General features: G+C 50.4%; 1 protein-coding gene and 1 long non-coding RNA gene across 12 annotated transcripts in view; one reads left to right on the top strand and one right to left on the bottom strand.

Moving 5' to 3' along the window:
* The window catches only part of LOC100491248 (proteasomal ATPase-associated factor 1), a 99,675-nt gene that overhangs the window by 34,071 nt on the left and 47,749 nt on the right, over positions 1-17,855 (top strand). For 7 of the 8 annotated variants that reach the window (XR_004221076.1, XR_004221075.1, XM_031896302.1 and 4 more), the window contains exon 1: positions 17,623-17,708. The exons of the other annotated variant lie outside the window; for it this stretch is intronic. Coding sequence is in view for 5 of the 7 variants with exons in the window: in XM_031896302.1 (XP_031752162.1) it covers positions 17,653-17,708 (56 nt within the window). In the remaining 2 variants the exon portion in view is untranslated. Of the gene's footprint in view, positions 1-17,622; positions 17,709-17,855 lie in introns of those variants that run through there. 8 annotated transcript variants of the gene reach the window in all.
* LOC116408640 overlaps positions 13,087-17,855 on the bottom strand; it is a 54,107-nt gene continuing 49,338 nt past the window's right edge. Inside the window, exons 1-5 of one of the 4 annotated variants that reach the window (XR_004221092.1) lie at positions 15,465-15,506; positions 14,853-15,029; positions 14,018-14,113; positions 13,638-13,673; positions 13,087-13,178 (exon numbers count right to left, since the gene is read on the bottom strand). This is a non-coding gene — a long non-coding RNA (uncharacterized LOC116408640). Of the gene's footprint in view, positions 13,179-13,637; positions 13,674-14,017; positions 14,114-14,852; positions 15,030-15,464; positions 15,507-17,855 lie in introns of those variants that run through there. The other 3 variants (XR_004221091.1, XR_004221094.1, XR_004221093.1) reach the window with 3 other exon arrangements.

Here is a 17,855-nt window from a genome sequence, read left to right as displayed (position 1 = left end):
TATCACCTACCCCCTACCCCCTATCCCTACCCCTACCCCATACCCCTCTATGGACACTGCCTGTCTGAGTGCAGAATTAGAACTTGCGGCTACTGAGGCCTAAAGGCCAAAGCCTGATGCACTAATGGGGCAGCTACACTCCCTATCCTGCATGATTAATTAGGAAGCAGGCTGACCAATCAAATGGAAGATTGGCTACTCACATGACCCAGAGACAAGTGAACAAGAAACCTTGGGCGGCCGACTGACCAACATTCGCAGGGGAGGAAGTGATGGCCATGTCCAGCAGCGGAACCTACCAACGGACCTGAGGGGTGTAAGGCGGCTGTAACCTCTCCCCGCCCACTTACTGACCCAGAGGCCATTGCTCTCCAGGAAACACTGCTTTTGGGCAACCAGGGAAGAACGAGAGGCTACAGCACCCACAGACCCACTGTTGGGGTTATTAGCCCTTCTGATAAATGCATGCTGCAGGGCTGCGCTGATTGTATTCACATTGAACTTTCTAGAAGTTTCCCTCAATTCTCAAGTGACCTGGTATCCCTGCCTTTTGTACCCTTGTCCACTACCCATCATGCACAGGGACAATCCCTGGGGTTTACTCTGAAAACTGACCAACTGCACAGAAGCATTTCATTATTTCTATTTTTTGTTTTGCAGCTCTGCAGTTTGGAATGTCAGCAGCTGTCTGGTTGCTAGGATCCAAGCTACCTTAGCAACCAGGAAGTCATTGAAATGAGAATCTGGTATACTTTTTTGAATAGAAAAATAGGCTATAAAATGTAACAATAACAATAAAACTGGAGCCTCACAGAGCAATAGGTTTTGGCTGCCGGGGTCAGTGACCCCCATTTGAAAGCTGGAAAGAGTTTGAAGAAGGCAAATTATTATAAAAACTATATATAAATAATGAAGACCAATTGAAAAGTTGCTAAGAGTTGCCCATTTTACAACACACTAAAAGTTAGACTTACAGTAAAGGGGAACCATCCCTTTAGAACATGGGATGCTGGGAGTTGTAGTTGAAAACAGCTCTAAATGTTATAGAATAACAGCAGGGTAAGACTTTAACCATTTGTGTGCCACCCACCATGAATTGTACAGACCCATTGATAAGGCCTGGGCTGTCCTGCATATTTTCTGGCAAAATGAAAGAGGCACAGACGGGGTTAAATTATCTCTGGCTTTGTGGGACTTCACTGAAGGGCTCATATCTTATTAATAAAAGGGATTGTATTGGGTAACAGTAAATACAGCCGTTTAAACTGATGCACAGCCTTAGTGTCCCCTTTAAAAGAGAAAAATCTGAAGCTCAGGCCCAGCTGGTTATAGCTAAGGAGAAACACCTGATGTGGGGCTGCGGGTTTTTCACAAACAGATTTACTTTTGAAATGTCACATGGGGCTAACCATATTCTTATTTTCCCAGGGTGCCACAGCCATGTGACCTGTGCTTTGATAAACTTCACTCACACTTTACTGCTGCGCTGCAAGTTGGAGTGATATCTCCCCCCTCACCCCCAGCAGCCGATCAGCAGAACAATGGGAAGGGAGCAAGATAGCAGCTCCCAGTAGGTATCAGAATAGCACTCAATAGTAAGAAATCCAAGTCCGGCTTGGGACTCCTCCAGTTACATGGGAGTAGGAGAAACAATAGGTTAGCTGAAAGCAGTTCTACTGTGTAGCGCTGGCTGAAAGCTCAGACTCAGGCACAAGGCACTGAGATGGCGCCTACACACCAATATTACAGCTACAAATACATTTGTTGGTTCAAGAATAAAAGGTTAAATGGCAGAGGGAATTGTTTTCTGTGTAACAGTGTCATTTAGAAATAAAGAGTGCCCCATAAATATCATGACAGAATCCCTTTAACGTTTAGTATGTTGTTAAATGGCCAATTCAAATAAACTTTTTAGTTGGTCTTCATTATTTATTTTTCATAGTTTTTGAATTATTTGCCTTCTTCTGACTCTTTGCAGATTTCAAATGGGGGTCACTGACCCCGGCAGCTAAACCCTATTGCTCTGTGAGGCTCCAGGTAAATTGTTATTGTTACTTTTTATTCCTTATCTTTCTATTCAAGTCTTCTATTTTTATATACCAGATTCTCATTCAAATCACTGCCTGGTTACTAAGGTAATTTGGACCCTAGCAACCAAATAGCTGCTGAAACTCCAATCTAGAGAGCTTCAAAACAAAAATAGAAATAATTAAAAGAAAAACTACAACTATACAAAAATTAAGACCAATTGCAAATTCTCTTGGAATTTTACTCCCTGCATCATACTAAAAGTTAGCCTTAAGGTGAACCACCCCTTTAACTTTTAGTGTGATGTAGAGAGTTATATTCTGAGACATTTTTGCAATTGGTCTTCATTTTTTAGTATTTGTAGTTTTTTAGTATTTCCTTTCCAGTTCAGCAGCTCTCCACTTTGGAGATTTAGCAGCTATTTGGTTGCTAGGGTCCAAGTTACCTTAGCAACCAGGGAGTGGTTTGAATGAGAGACTGATATATGAATAGGAGAGGGGCTGAATAGAAAGATAAGGAATAAAAAGTAACAATAACAATAAAACTGGAGCCTCACAGAGCAATAGGTTTTAGCTGCCGGGGTCAGTGACCCCCAAAACCGCAAAGAGTTGGAAGAAAAAGGCAAATAATTCAAAAACTATAACAAATAAATAATAAAGACCAGTTGAAAAGTTGCTTAGAATGGGCCATTCTATAACATAGTAAAAGTTAACTTCAAGCTGAACCCCCGTTAAGGGCAAGGACTACAATACACTGAGCCTAATTGTTAATATTGGTGATTATAATGGAATACTGATCCTATGTTACTGCGGGATTGTTCCCCAGGTGGTGCCCCAGACTCCCCTGCTGCCCTGGACCGCTTCACTCTAGCCAGCTGGCCATTCAGATTTTGCACAAAGCTACAGTCCTCTTATAGTCCATTGATATTGCCCTGCAGTGGCTACAAGGACACAACCAGTGGGCAACATCTCCACAGATCAGGACCTCAGGGCCATTACCACTATACTGAACCCGGAAATGGACAAGTCCAAAACCCCAGGGGAGGCGCTGAAACCCTCCAGCGGATTGGGCACCATGGAAAGAACCTCCGAGGCTGCAGAATCCCACAGGCACCCAGGTCTGGATTGTTATGACGTTCCTGACTTGGCAGATGATGATGTCTCCCAGCTTTATGAAGCTTTGGATGAACTTTCATTGGTAGATGGAGCTCAAGTTATTGATTCAGAAACTGCTTTGCCCCATGTCTCCAGTACAGTAAATGCCTCCTGTATGGCTACAGCCTTGGACGATAATGCTAACTGTTAGTAACCAACTGGGCCTTTCCTAAAATATAGACAGAAAAGGGTCCGACTGTTGCTCAGAGCAAAGGCAGAAAAGCAAAGCGCAAAGGAAAACTGAAGCGTTCCCAGTCTCCAACAAGTGAGTCCCATGACTCGGGCCGGGTCGGCGGGCCGGTACCAGTGCGGCACGTATGGCCACAAGTGACCCATAGCTCATTACTGCAGTCTCCAAGCATGTGGGACATTAGGCTCCTGAAAGCCAAATTAGCACAGCCTGCTGGGAGCTCAGAAATCTATTCGGCAGAAGGTTTCCCAGAGTTGGGGGCAGTTGTTCCTCATGGTACAATGACTTAACTCTGCAGGTCCCCAATCCAAGTAGCTCAGCTCTTCAATTGCCCCTCTCCCCTATCTTCTCATTAAACTTTCAAGCCCACAAATCTTTTTCGTGCTGTCGTCAAAGTGGGCCTCCACTCCTGGGCAGAACATGGAACTTAACAGCCAAAAGTCACAAATGGTGACTTATTCCAAAAGTGAATAATTGTTGCACCATGTCCGATGGAATGGCAGAACATAATGAACCCTCTCTACCTGTTAAGTGCCCTACTGGGGGGTGTCATGGTGGTTGGTGGAGAAGGATCCATTAACTGCTAAGTATCTGCATGGAGGATTTTGTTTTTTGTTCCCAAGGGGGCGCTCCTGATGCAGCTGTCTAACTGGCACTGTATATTGCACTAATTGCTTTCCTTGTTATCAACCTCTATACAAACAATTAAATTGTTTGCTCTAAAGACATTTGATTGGTTATTACTGTAATCATGTCAAGGCTACCGTCCATAATTATGGTGCCCCATATTAGCAGGGCCCTGGTTGGTGGGTTCTTCCAACCACTAAACTGGGACACCAATAAGAAAAGATAAAACCCCATGCATGCATGATCATGCCCCTGATCTGCCCTTGCCACTCCCCAATTACAGGACAGGTATGGGATCCCTTATCCAGAAACCCGTCATCCAGAAAGCTCAGAATTACGGAAAGCCTGTCTCCCATAGACTCCATTTTAATCAAATAATTCAGAATTTTAAAATTGATTTCCTTTTTCTCTGTAATAATAAAACAGTACCTGTACTTGATCCCAACTAAGATATAATTACCCCTTATTGGGGCAGAACAGCCCTATTGGGTTTATTTCATGGTTAAATGATTCCCTTTTCTCTGTAATAATAAAACAGTACCTGTACTTGATCCCAACTAAGATATAATTACCCCTTATTGGGGGCAGAACAGCCCTATTGTGTTTATTTCATGGTTAAATGATTCCCTTTTCTCTGTAATAATAAAACAGTACCTGTACTTGATCCCAACTAAGATGTAGGGCATATTAACCCCAGACATGCCAAAAGTTATAAACAGGGCCAATTCCAGTGGTACATAAATCTATGTTATTTCCTTCCATTCTTAATCAGTTGAAAGCAAAACAATATTAATGTACCACTAGAAGTTCTAGCCATATTAACAAGGCCTAAGGTTCCCAGACTTATAACGGCCCCTTTTAAATGTCTGCTAGATTTTGTGAACATATCAGCGATACCTCTGTCTATTCCTCTGCATGCTGTGCTCTGCCAGAGATTCCCAGGAGTGAGAGATATATGTTAGGGGTGTTAGTTCAACCCCCCCCCAGCCCAATAAATAGTCACTGTCTGTGGCACCTTACAGCCCCCCGGCATTCCCAGTACCCAGAGGCACAAACAGCCCCCCCCAGCCCAATAAATAGTGACTGTCTGTGGCACCTTACAGCCCCCCTGGCATTCCCAGTACCCAGAGGCACAAATAGTCCCCCCCAGCCCAATAAATAGTGACTGTCTGTGGCACCTTACAGCCCCCCTGGCATTCCCAGTACCCAAAGGCACAAACAGCCCCCCAGCCCAATAAATAGAGACTGTGTGTTGCACCTTACAGCCCCCCTGGCATTCCCAGTACCCAGAGGCACAAACAGCCCCCCCAGCCCAATAAATAGTGACTGTCTGTGGCACCTTACAGCCCCCCTGGCATTCCCAGTACCCAAAGGCACAAACAGGCCCCCCAGCCCAATAAATAGAGACTGTCTGTGGCACCTTACAGCCCCCCTGGCATTCCAGTACCCAGAGGCACAAACAACCCCCCCAGCCCAATAAATAGTGACTGTCTGTGGCACCTTACAGCCCCCCTGGCATTCCCAGTACCCAGAGGCACAAACAGCCCCCCCAGCCCAATAAATAGTGACTGTCTGTGGCACCTTACAGCCCCCCCCTGGCATTCCCAGTACCCAGAGGCACAAACAGCCCCCCAGCCCAATAAATAGTGACTGTCTGTGGCACCTTACAGCCCCCTGGCATTCCCAGTACCCAGAGGCACAAACAGCCCCCCAGCCCAATAAATAGTGACTGTCTGTGGCACCTTACAGCCCCCTGGCATTCCCAGTACCCAGAGGCACAAACAGCCCCCCAGCCCAATAAATAGTGACTGTCTGTGGCACCTTACAGCCCCCTGGCATTCCCAGTACCCAGAGGCACAAACAGCCCCCCCCAGCCCAATAAATAGTGACTGTCTGTGGCACCTTACAGCCCCCCTGGCATTCCCTGTACCCAGAGGCACAAACAGCACCCCCCCCAGCCCAATAAATAGTGACTGTCTGTGGCACCTTACAGCCCCCTGGCATTCCCAGTACCCAGAGGCACAAACAGCCCCCCCCAGCCCAATAAATAGTGACTGTCTGTGGCACCTTACAGCCCCCCTGGCATTCCCAGTACCCAGAGGCACAAACAGCCCCCCCAGCCCAATAAATAGTGACTGTCTGTGGCACCTTACAGCCCCCCCCTGGCATTCCCAGTACCCAGAGGCACAAACAGCCCCCCAGCCCAATAAATAGTGACTGTCTGTGGCACCTTACAGCCCCCTGGCATTCCCAGTACCCAGAGGCACAAACAGCCCCCCAGCCCAATAAATAGTGACTGTCTGTGGCACCTTACAGCCCCCCTGGCATTCCCAGTACCCAGAGGCACAAACAGCCCCCCCAGCCCAATAAATAGTGACTGTCTGTGGCACCTTACAGCCCCCCCGGCATTCCCAGTACCCAGAGGCACAAACAGCCCCCCCCAGCCCAATAAATAGTGACTGTCTGTGGCACCTTACAGCCCCCCTGGCATTCCCAGTACCCAGAGGCACAAACAGCCCCCCCATCCCAATAAATAGTGACTGTCTGTGGCACCTTACAGCCCCCACCCTGGCATTCCCAGTACCCAGAGGCACAAACAGCCCCCCCAGCCCAATAAATAGTGACTGTCTGTGGCACCTTACAGCCCCCCCCCTGGCATTCCCAGTACCCAGAGGCACAAACAGCCCCCCCAGCCCAATAAATAGTGACTGTCTGTGGCACCTTACAGCCCCCCTGGCATTCCCAGTACCCAGAGGCACAAACAGCCCCCCCCCCAGCCCAATAAATAGTGACTGTCTGTGGCACCTTACAGCCCCCCTGGCATTCCCAGTACCCAGAGGCACAAACAGCCCCCCCAGCCCAATAAATAGTGACTGTCTGTGGCACCTTACAGCCCCCCCCCTGGCATTCCCAGTACCCAGAGGCACAAACAGCCCCCCCAGCCCAATAAATAGTGACTGTCTGTGGCACCTTACAGCCCCCCTGGCATTCCCAGTACCCAGAGGCACAAACAGCCCCCCCCCCAGCCCAATAAATACTGACTGTCTGTGGCACCTTACAGCCCCCCCTGGCATTCCCAGTACCCAGAGGCACAAACAGCACCCCCCCCAGCCCAATAAATAGTAACTGTCTGTGGCACCTTACAGCCCCCCTGGCATTCCCAGTACCCAGAGGCACAAACAGCCCCCCCAGCCCAATAAATAGTAACTGTCTGTGGCACCTTACAGCCCCCCCGGCATTCCCAGTACCCAGAGGCACAAACAGCACCCCCCCAGCCCAATAAATAGTAACTGTCTGTGGCACCTTACAGCCCCCCCCCTGGCATTCCCAGTACCCAGAGGCACAAACAGCCCCCCCAGCCCAATAAATAGTGACTGTCTGTGGCACCTTACAGCCCCCCTGGCATTCCCAGTACCCAGAGGCACAAACAGCCCCCCCAGCCCAATAAATAGTAACTGTCTGTGGCACCTTACAGCCCCCCTGGCATTCCCAGTACCCAGAGGCACAAACAGCCCCCCCAGCCCAATAAATAGTAACTGTCTGTGGCACCTTACAGCCCCCTGGCATTCCCAGTACCCAGAGGAACAAACAGCCCCCCCCCAGCCCAATAAATAGTGACTGTCTGTGGCACCTTACAGCCCCCTGGCATTCCCAGTACCCAGAGGAACAAACAGCCCCCCCAGCCCAATAAATAGTAACTGTCTGTGGCACCTTACAGCCCCCCGGCATTCCCAGTACCCAGAGGAACAAACAGCCCCCCCAGCCCAATAAATAGTAACTGTCTGTGGCACCTTACAGCCCCCCTGGCATTCCCAGTACCCAGAGGCACAAACAGCCCCCCCAGCCCAATAAATAGTGACTGTCTGTGGCACCTTACAGCCCCCCTGGCATTCCCAGTACCCAGAGGCACAAACAGCCCCCCCAGCCCAATAAATAGTGACTGTCTGTGGCACCTTACAGCCCCCCTGGCATTCCCAGTACCCAGAGGCACAAACAGCCCCCCCAGCCCAATAAATAGTGACTGTCTGTGGCACCTTACAGCCCCCCTGGCATTCCCAGTACCCAGAGGCACAAACAACCCCCCCAGCCCAATAAATAGTGACTGTCTGTGGCACCTTACAGCCCCCCTGGCATTCCCAGTACCCAGAGGCACAAACAGCCCCCCCAGCCCAATAAATAGTGACTGTCTGTGGCACCTTACAGCCCCCCTGGCATTCCCAGTACCCAGAGGCACAAACAGCCCCCCCAGCCCAATAAATAGTGACTGTCTGTGGCCCCTTACAGCCCCTCTGGCATTCCCAATACCCAGAGGCACAAACAGCCCCCCAACCCAATAAATAGTGACTGTCTGTGGCCCCTTACAGCCCCCCTGGCATTCCCAATACCCAGAGGCACAAACAGCCCCCCAACCCAATAAATAGTGACTGTCTGTGGCACCTTACAGCCCCTCTGGCATTCCCAGTACCCAGAGGCACAAACAGCCCCCCAACCCAATAAATAGTGACTGTCTGTGGCACCTTACAGCCCCTCTGGCATTCCCAATACCCAGAGGCACAAACAGCCCCCCCAGCCCAATAAATAGTGACTGTCTGTGAAACCTTACAGCCCCCCTGGCATTCCCAGTACCCAGAGGCACAAACAGCCCCCCCCCCAGCCCAATAAATAGTGACTGTCTGTGGCACCTTACAGCCCCCCTGGCATTCCCAGTACCCAGAGGCACAAACAGCCCCCCAGCCCAATAAATAGTGACTGTCTGTGGCACCTTACAGCCCCCCCGGCATTCCCAGTACCCAGAGGCACAAACAGCCCCCCAGCCCAATAAATAGTGACTGTCTGTGGCACCTTACAGCCCCCCTGGCATTCCCAGTACCCAGAGGCACAAACAGCCCCCCCAGCCCAATAAATAGTGACTGTCTGTGGCACCTTACAGCCCCCCTGGCATTCCCAGTACCCAGAGGCACAAACAGCCCCCCCAGCCCAATAAATAGTGACTGTCTGTGGCACCTTACAGCCCCCCTGGCATTCTCAGTACCCAGAGGCACAAACAGCCCCCCCAGCCCCAATAAATAGTGACTGTCTGTGAAACCTTACAGCCCCCCTGGCATTCCCAGTACCCAGAGGCACAAACAGCCCCCCCCCAGCCCAATAAATAGTGACTGTCTGTGGCACCTTACAGCCCCCCTGGCATTCCCAGTACCCAGAGGCACAAACAGCCCCCCAGCCCAATAAATAGTGACTGTCTGTGGCACCTTACAGCCCCCCCGGCATTCCCAGTACCCAGAGGCACAAACAGCCCCCCAGCCCAATAAATAGTGACTGTCTGTGGCACCTTACAGCCCCCTGGCATTCCCAGTACCCAGAGGCACAAACAGCCCCCCAGCCCAATAAATAGTGACTGTCTGTGGCACCTTACAGCCCCCTGGCATTCCCAGTACCCAGAGGCACAAACAGCCCCCCCCCCCCAGCCCAATAAATAGTGACTGTCTGTGGCACCTTACAGCCCCCTGGCATTCCCAGTACCCAGAGGCACAAACAGCCCCCCCCCCCAGCCCAATAAATAGTGACTGTCTGTGGCACCTTACAGCCCCCCCTGGCATTCCCAGTACCCAGAGGCACAAACAGCCCCCCCAGCCCAATAAATAGTGACTGTCTGTGGCACCTTACAGCCCCCTGGCATTCCCAGTACCCAGAGGCACAAACAGCCCCCCCCCCCAGCCCAATAAATAGTGACTGTCTGTGGCACCTTACAGCCCCCCCGGCATTCCCAGTACCCAGAGGCACAAACAGCCCCCCCAGCCCAATAAATAGTGACTGTCTGTGGCACCTTAGAGCCCCCCCGGCATTCCCAGTACCCAGAGGCACAAACAGCCCCCCCAGCCCAATAAATAGTGACTGTCTGTGGCACCTTACAGCCCCCTGGCATTCCCAGTACCCAGAGGCACAAACAGCCCCCCCAGCCCAATAAATAGTGACTGTCTGTGGCACCTTACAGCCCTCCCCCCTGGCATTCCCAGTACCCAGAGGCACAAACAGCCCCCCCAGCCCAATAAATAGTGACTGTCTGTGGCACCTTACAGCCCTCCCCCCTGGCATTCCCAGTACCCAGAGGCACAAACAGCCCCCCAGCCCAATAAATAGTGACTGTCTGTGGCACCTTACAGCCCCCCCCTGGCATTCCCAGTACCCAGAGGCACAAACAGCCCCCCCAGCCCAATAAAGAGTGACTGTCTGTGGCACCTTACAGCCCCCCTGGCATTCCCAGTACCCAGAGGCACAAACAGCCCCCCCAGCCCAATAAATAGTGACTGTCTGTGGCACCTTACAGCCCCCCTGGCATTCTCAGTACCCAGAGGCACAAACAGCCCCCCCAGCCCAATAAATAGTGACTGTCTGTGAAACCTTACAGCCCCCCCCCCGGCATTCCCAGTACCCAGAGGCACAAACAGCCCCCCCAGCCCAATAAATAGTGACTGTCTGTGGCACCTTACAGCCCCCCTGGCATTCCCAGTACCCAGAGGCACAAACAGCCCCCCCAGCCCAAAAAATAGTGACTGTCTGTGGCACCTTACAGCCCCCCTGGCATTCCCAGTACCCAGAGGCACAAACAGCCCCCCCAGCCCAATAAATAGTGACTGTGGCACCTTACAGCCCCCCTGGCATTCCCAGTACCCAGAGGCACAAACAGCCCCCCCAGCCCAATAAATAGTGACTGTCTGTGGCACATTACAGCCCCCCTGGCATTCCCAGTACCCAGAGGCACAATCAACCCCCCCCAGCCCAATAAATAGTGACTGTCTGTGGCACCTTACAGCCCCCCTGGCATTTTCCAGGATTTACAGATTGCCAGTCGGGCATAGACACACCCACCTTCACCTTTTAGCCCAAACAATGCCTCTCAGTGGGGCAATTGAAGCTGCTGCCAGTCTGACACTATTATACCCAGGGGCCCCACACTCGGCACAGGGCCCTTACTGGGGGCAGGACAGGGAGTCGGCCCACAGTCCATGTTGCTGCTGTTGAATCGCACTCAGCAAGTTGGCGCAGAGGCCGTGGCCAATGGGAATGTTGTTCCTGGGCATATTTAGTGCTCCAGCCGTTCCCGTATGAATCAAACCTCCCAACATGTAAAAAGTAGAAAGAGGGACAAAAACATCTGCCGCATGTAACGCTGCAAAAAATGTCCAGGCCCCGCCCACTCTATGGCCACGCCCCAAAGAAAAAGCCCATTTTACAAAACTACAGCTGAAAAGCACAAGATGCACAGAGGGCGCCAGAGGGCAGAGGCCCCAGTCAGTTTATGGCACATTGTGGCTTCATATTGTGGCTTTCATTACGCACTGTGGCAGCTCCGTATCAGGGCTCAGTGGGGCACGGGGCATTTCTGAACAATTCCAAACTCAGAGACCCCCCAGCGCTGAATCAACTCACAGTGTTTTCTATATTTAAATAAAAATGACCCCTTTATAGACCTTTCCATTCTGTAAACTGTCTCTGCTGAAATCAATTGCACTTATTTAATTACATTTGGTTTTTCTCTCTATACTCGCCCCCCACCCCCCGACATTTTAGCCGCTGCCCCGCCCTTTGAGTTGTATTTCTGCCTAACCCCACCCACTTGTGGGGCCTGGCGCGAGGGAGGAGCTAGTGCGGCGCGCAGAAGAGCGCACTAAGAGCCGCAGGTACCTGAGGGGTCCGGGGGGGGGCGGGGGCAGCAGGAGCGGGAATGGGGTAGCTAGAGGGGCTCTGGAGGGACTAGAGTATAAGCCGAGGGGAGTTTTTGAGGAGATTTGGTGAAAAAGTGTTGTTATACTGGAGTATATCCGGGAGTAAAATGCTATTGCTATTTGTGAGATGGGATTCAGCCTTACAGACTCACACACACAGGGATGTTTGTTATTTGTTGTTTTATTCATTTTGTTGTTTTATTGGGGCCTGTCAGCCCCCCCTGAGCCTCCCACTGCCCCCGCTGAGCCTCCCGCACCCACCCACTGCCCCCGCTGAGCCTCCCGCACCCACCCACTGCCCCCCCTGAGCCTCCCGCACCCACCCACTGCCCCCGCTGAGCCTCCCGCACCCACCCACTGCCCCCGCTGAGCCTCCCACTCCCACCCACTGCCCCCGCTGAGCCTCCCACTCCCACCCACTGCCCCCGCTGAGCTCCCGCACCCACCCACTGCCCCGCTGAGCCTCCCGCACCCACCCACTGCCCCCCGCTGAGCCTCCCACTCCCACCCACTGCCCCCGCTGAGCCTCCCGCACCCACCAACTGCCCCCGCTGAGCCTCCCACTCCCACCCACTGCCCCCGCTGAGCCTCCCGCACCCACCAACTGCCCCCGCTGAGCCTCCCACTCCCACCCACTGCCCCCGCTGTGCCTCCCGCACCCACCCACTGCCCCCGCTGAGCCTCCCGCACCCACCAACTGCCCCCGCTGAGCCTCCCACTCCCACCCACTGCCCCCGCTGAGCCTCCCACAATCAAAAAAAGAAATTTGTGTTATAAAAAACTAAAAAATGTTATTTTGTTGTTTTTTGTTCTTTTGTTGTTTTTCTTAATTTTTTTGTTTTGTTGGGGCCTGTCAGCGGGGCCCCCTGCTGCACCACCCACACCAACCCACTTGCAGCAGGGGACTCCGCTGAGCCTCTGAAAAAAATGTTTTCTTTTATTTTTTTGTTTAATTTTTTTCTTTTGTTTTTTGTTTTATTTTATTTCCTGAACTAACCTTTTTTTTTTTTAATTCCTAATCTAATTGACCTATTTACCTTAGAATCCTAATAACTTGTCCCCGTTGGGAGAAAAGTTATGGATTCATGCTTTACAAGCTAAAAAAGAAAAGAAAAAATGAAATTAGTGTTATAAAAAATGAAAAAATGGTTTGTTTTGTTTTTTTTGTTGGGGCCTGTCAGCGGGGCCCCCTGCTGCACCACCCACAACCAACCCACTTGCAGCAGGGGACTCCGCTGAGCCTCTGAAATTGTTTTTTTTTTTTTTGGTGGGTTTTTTTTTTTTTTTGGTGTTTTTTTTTTTTTTTTGGTGTTTTTTTTTTTTTGGTGTTTTTTTTTGGTGTTTTTTTTTTTTTTTTTTTTTATTCCTAACCTAATTACTTACCTAACTACTTACCTACGAATCCTAATAACTAGTCCCCGTTGGGAGAAAAGTTATGGATTCGTCCTTTGCCACCTAAAAAAGAAAACAAGAAGGACATTATTAGTGTTGGAAACCTTGGAATAGATGTGTAACATACAGACTAACACACGCAAAGGACAATGATACAAATGATTTTATCATAATCGGCCCGTGTATGGGCACTGCCGGCGGGCCTGCCCCACCCATATCTGGCCTGAAATCGGGCAAATCTCGATTGGGCAGGTTTAAAAATTCAGTTGGATCAGGGACTGCATCGGATTCTCCCAATATCGCCCACCCGTAGGTGGGGGGTATCGGGAGAAGATCCGGTTGCTTGGCAACATGGCCACGCCTTATTATCTATTACTGATGATAAACTAATAATAAGCCCATCAGTAACTACCGATGCAATGCCTGCAACCCCCCCTGAGCCGCTAAGTACCCTATACACACAGACCCTGATCCAGCAGCCCATTTACTCACAAATAGTTATATCTGGTGTTTTCTACTTACGTAAACGACCGTCTCCATATGGGCAAACTTTCCAGGCTAAAAAGGAAAAAAAAAACGTCAGTTTTTTATACAAATGAACCAAACCATCAAGTACGAAGGGAACAAAGAAAGGGACTAATGCCGCACAGTATGTATTGAAGAGTAACCGTTCCTTCCATGGGCCAGGGAGGCTTCTGGGAGTTTATATTAGGGATGCCCCGGGTCCTTTATAAAAGTTTCGGCCGAATACCGAACTGAACCTGAATCCCAATTTCCATATGCAATTAAGGTAACGGAAGGGCTCATTCCGGCTCATATACACATTAATATTGTAGGAGTAGGAAAGAATAAAAACGGATAGAAGCTGAGAGTGCAGAGACGGGTGTAAATCTGTATCTTACCTTCTTCTTCTTGTACCTGAACGGTGCGCAGACACCTCTCACACAGTCCAGGATACAATCACAGAATCTGGGCGCCATTGTGGTAGATGGTCGTTACTGTCGTTATATGGAAGGAAACAAAAACACAGCAATTAGTAAGTAAAAACACAGCAATTAGTAAGTAAAAACACAGCAATTAGTAAGTAAAAACACAGCAAATAATGTGTGTGAAGGAAACCCAGGCAGCCATTATTGGGGGTCAGTGTATGGGGCATTAGGGTACCCATATATTTATACATACATATTCCTGTTATTGGGGGTCAGTGTATGGGGCATTAGGGTACCCATATATTTATACATACATATTCCTGTTATTGGGGGTCAGTGTATGGGGCATTAGGGTACCCATATATTTATACATACATATTCCTGTTATTGGGGGTCAGTGTATGGGGCATTAGGGTACCCATATATTTATACATACATATTCCTGTTATTGGGGGTCAGTGTATGGGGCATTAGGGTACCCATATATTTATACATACATATTCCTGTTATTGGGGGTCAGTGTATGGGGCATTAGGGTACCCATATATTTATACATACATATTCCCGTTTGTTTAATGGAAATAAATGCTGGGATATGGGGCAATGTAGAGCGCAACGTTTAACAACTGAAATGAAATCTAATTGGTAGGAGCAAAAGTCTTTTCTTAGGAGTAAAAAGTATTTGTTTCCAGTTAATCAAAACATGTGAGATTTTCCGACTCAGGGAAAATGATGGGAACGGTGAGATTTTGGTGCGAGTGCAAATTAGAATTGTAACAGGGAGGAGCCCGTAGCAGGGACAACTTACCGTTTCTGCTCTAAAAAGCAATCTGAAGTGTTTCCCCAAGTTGTAACAGTTACGCACACACAGCTGGTATTGTGACATCAGTGTTGCCATGGGAACCCATTGTGACATCAGCTGCAGGCTTCCACATGGGTGGTCTAAAGACATCAATGTTGCCATGGGAACCCACTGTGCCATCAGCTGTGAATCAACAGTGAATTGAATGGTGAAACATCCTTTAGGTGCCAGTGTATGATGATTGGTCAGGGCCCACCTTAGCGCCAAACAAGGGTTTAGACATTTGAACATATTGTTATGATTTCCTGTAGATCTATAATAGCAAATGTATCTCCCCCCTAATCTCGCCTTAAATGACCGAATATGAATGTATAAATATATGGGTACCCTAATGCCCCATACACTGACCCCCCAATAACATGAGTACCAAGAGAACAAATAGACATTCCCTGCAAAGCTAACCCTAACTGGCCCCCAGGCTGATGCAAATGGAATGAAATTGGCTTTAGCTCCCCTTTAAAAGAGACCCGACCCCCCACACATTCCCCCCCCCCCCTCGCATGGGTACAGGGCCACATCTTTCCATTTGCTATTTTATTTGTTTAATTATTTGCCCACCTCTTTTGCATCTTTCCAACTTTCGAATGGGGGTCACTGACCCTGACAGCAAAAACGATTGCTCCGTGAGGCTCCAACTTTCTTGTTACTTTTTATTACTTTCTTTTCATCTTCCAGTCTCACATTCACACCGCTGCCTGGTTGCTAGGGTAAATTGGGCCCTAAAACCCAGAGAGCTGCTGAAATTCCGAAACAAAAGGCAAAATCAGTAAACAAAACACAGAATATAAAAAACAAAGACCAACTGCAATTTATCTGGGAATGTCACAAACACCAATGGGCCAAGTCCCCCCTGTATATACCAGCAGGCCCTGCTATTACTGGCAGTAACTGTCTCGCCATGGAACCCCATTACACCTGCTGCCATTCTCACAGTATTAACGCTGGGGCCCCCAAACCCTTCACGGTTGGTCATTGGGGGGCTGCAGTTATAGGTTTGAAAAAGTGGGCGGAGCCACCAACAGTCAATCATATAAACCCCATTAAATTTCATTGGTTTAAATTTAAAATGATGCCATTCTCATACTATTTACACCAAGGCCCCCAAACTTTTCACAGTTGTTTCCTGGGCGATTTTGACTTAGGGTTGGAAACTGGCCCCACCCAGCCCTGTACTGGCCCAAATATCCCCCCCAGCCCAATAAATAGTGACTGTCTGTGGCACCTTACAGCCCCCCTGGCATTCCCACTACCCAGAGGCACAAACAGCCCCCCCAGCCCAATAAATAGTAACTGTCTGTGGCACCTTACAGCCCCCCTGGCATTCCCAGTACCCAGAGGCACAAACAGCCCCCCCAGCCCAAAAATAGTGAGTGTCTGTGGCACCTTACAGCCCCCCCTGGCATTCCCAGTACCCAGAGGCACAAACAGCCCCCCCAGCCCAATAAATAGTGACTGTCTGTGGCACCTTACAGCCCCCCCGGCATTCCCACTACCCAGAGGCACAAACAGCCCCCCCCAGCCCAATAAATAGTGACTGTCTGTGGCACCTTACAGCCCCCCTGGCATTCCCAGTACCCAGAGGCACAAACAGCCCCCCCAGCCCAATAAATAGTGACTGTCTGTGGCACCTTACAGCCCCCCTGGCATTCCCACTACCCAGAGGCACAAACAGCCCCCCCCAGCCCAATAAATAGTGACTGTCTGTGGCACCTTACAGCCCCCCTGGCATTCCCAGTACCCAGAGGCACAAACAGCCCCCCCAGCCCAAAAATAGTGAGTGTCTGTGGCACCTTACAGCCCCCCCTGGCATTCCCAGTACCCAGAGGCACAAACAGCCCCCCCAGCCCAATAAATAGTGACTGTCTGTGGCACCTTACAGCCCCCCCGGCATTCCCACTACCCAGAGGCACAAACAGCCCCCCCCCAGCCCAATAAATAGTGACTGTCTGTGGCACCTTACAGCCCCCTGGCATTCCCAGTACCCAGAGGCACAAACAGCCCCCCCAGCCCAATAAATAGTGACTGTCTGTGGCACCTTACAGCCCCCCTGGCATTCCCAGTACCCAGAGGCACAAACAGCCCCCCCCCCAGCCCAATAAATAGTGACTGTCTGTGGCACCTTACAGCCCCCCTGGCATTCCCAGTACCCAGAGGCACAAACAGCCCCCCCCAGCCCAATAAATAGTGACTGTCTGTGGCACCTTACAGCCCCCCTGGCATTCCCAGTACCCAGAGGCACAAACAGCCCCCCCAGCCCAATAAATAGTGACTGTCTGTGGCACCTTACAGCCCCCCTGGCATTCCCAGTACCCAGAGGCACAAACAGCCCCCCCAGCCCAATAAATAGTGACTGTCTGTGGCACCTTACAGCCCCCCTGGCATTCCCAGTACCCAGAGGCACAAACAGCCCCCCCAGCCCAATAAATAGTGACTGTCTGTGGCACCTTACAGCCCCCCTGGCATTTGACAGAACCCACAGATCGCCAGTCAGGACCTGCTTAGGTGCCAGTGAGATTCTCTCAGAAAGACTAAACATAAATCCCAGGCTGCCCCACAACACACTCTTGCTACTGTGTGCTGAGGCTAGTGCAGCTGCACGCTCTGACAGATCCTTCCGCCTGATGCTCAGGCTGCACCCTGATTGGCTCCCACTCAATACACAGAGGGCAACTGAGGTATCAAGTTCCGTTTGAGTCAGAGCAGTCAGTGATTCATAGGGAGATAGTTATTGTGGTACAATGTAAGAATGGCTGCTGCCGCCACAATGCTCTCCATACAGGGGGACTGGGACCAGGTCCTGAGGTGAGACACAGAGTCTGGGGGGCTTTGCAGACACTTGCATGTGGGGAGTTGCTAAGCTACAGGTCTGAATGTACTATTAACCCTTTGCTTCAGCAATGCACATTCACTAACATGTAAAGCAGCTGTCTAACCCATTGGTATTAATGC

Source organism: Xenopus tropicalis, chromosome 2, assembly GCF_000004195.4.
Source record: "Xenopus tropicalis strain Nigerian chromosome 2, UCB_Xtro_10.0, whole genome shotgun sequence".
Taxonomy (NCBI): Eukaryota; Metazoa; Chordata; class Amphibia; order Anura; family Pipidae; genus Xenopus; species Xenopus tropicalis.
This window is presented reverse-complemented; position numbering and strand designations above follow the sequence as displayed.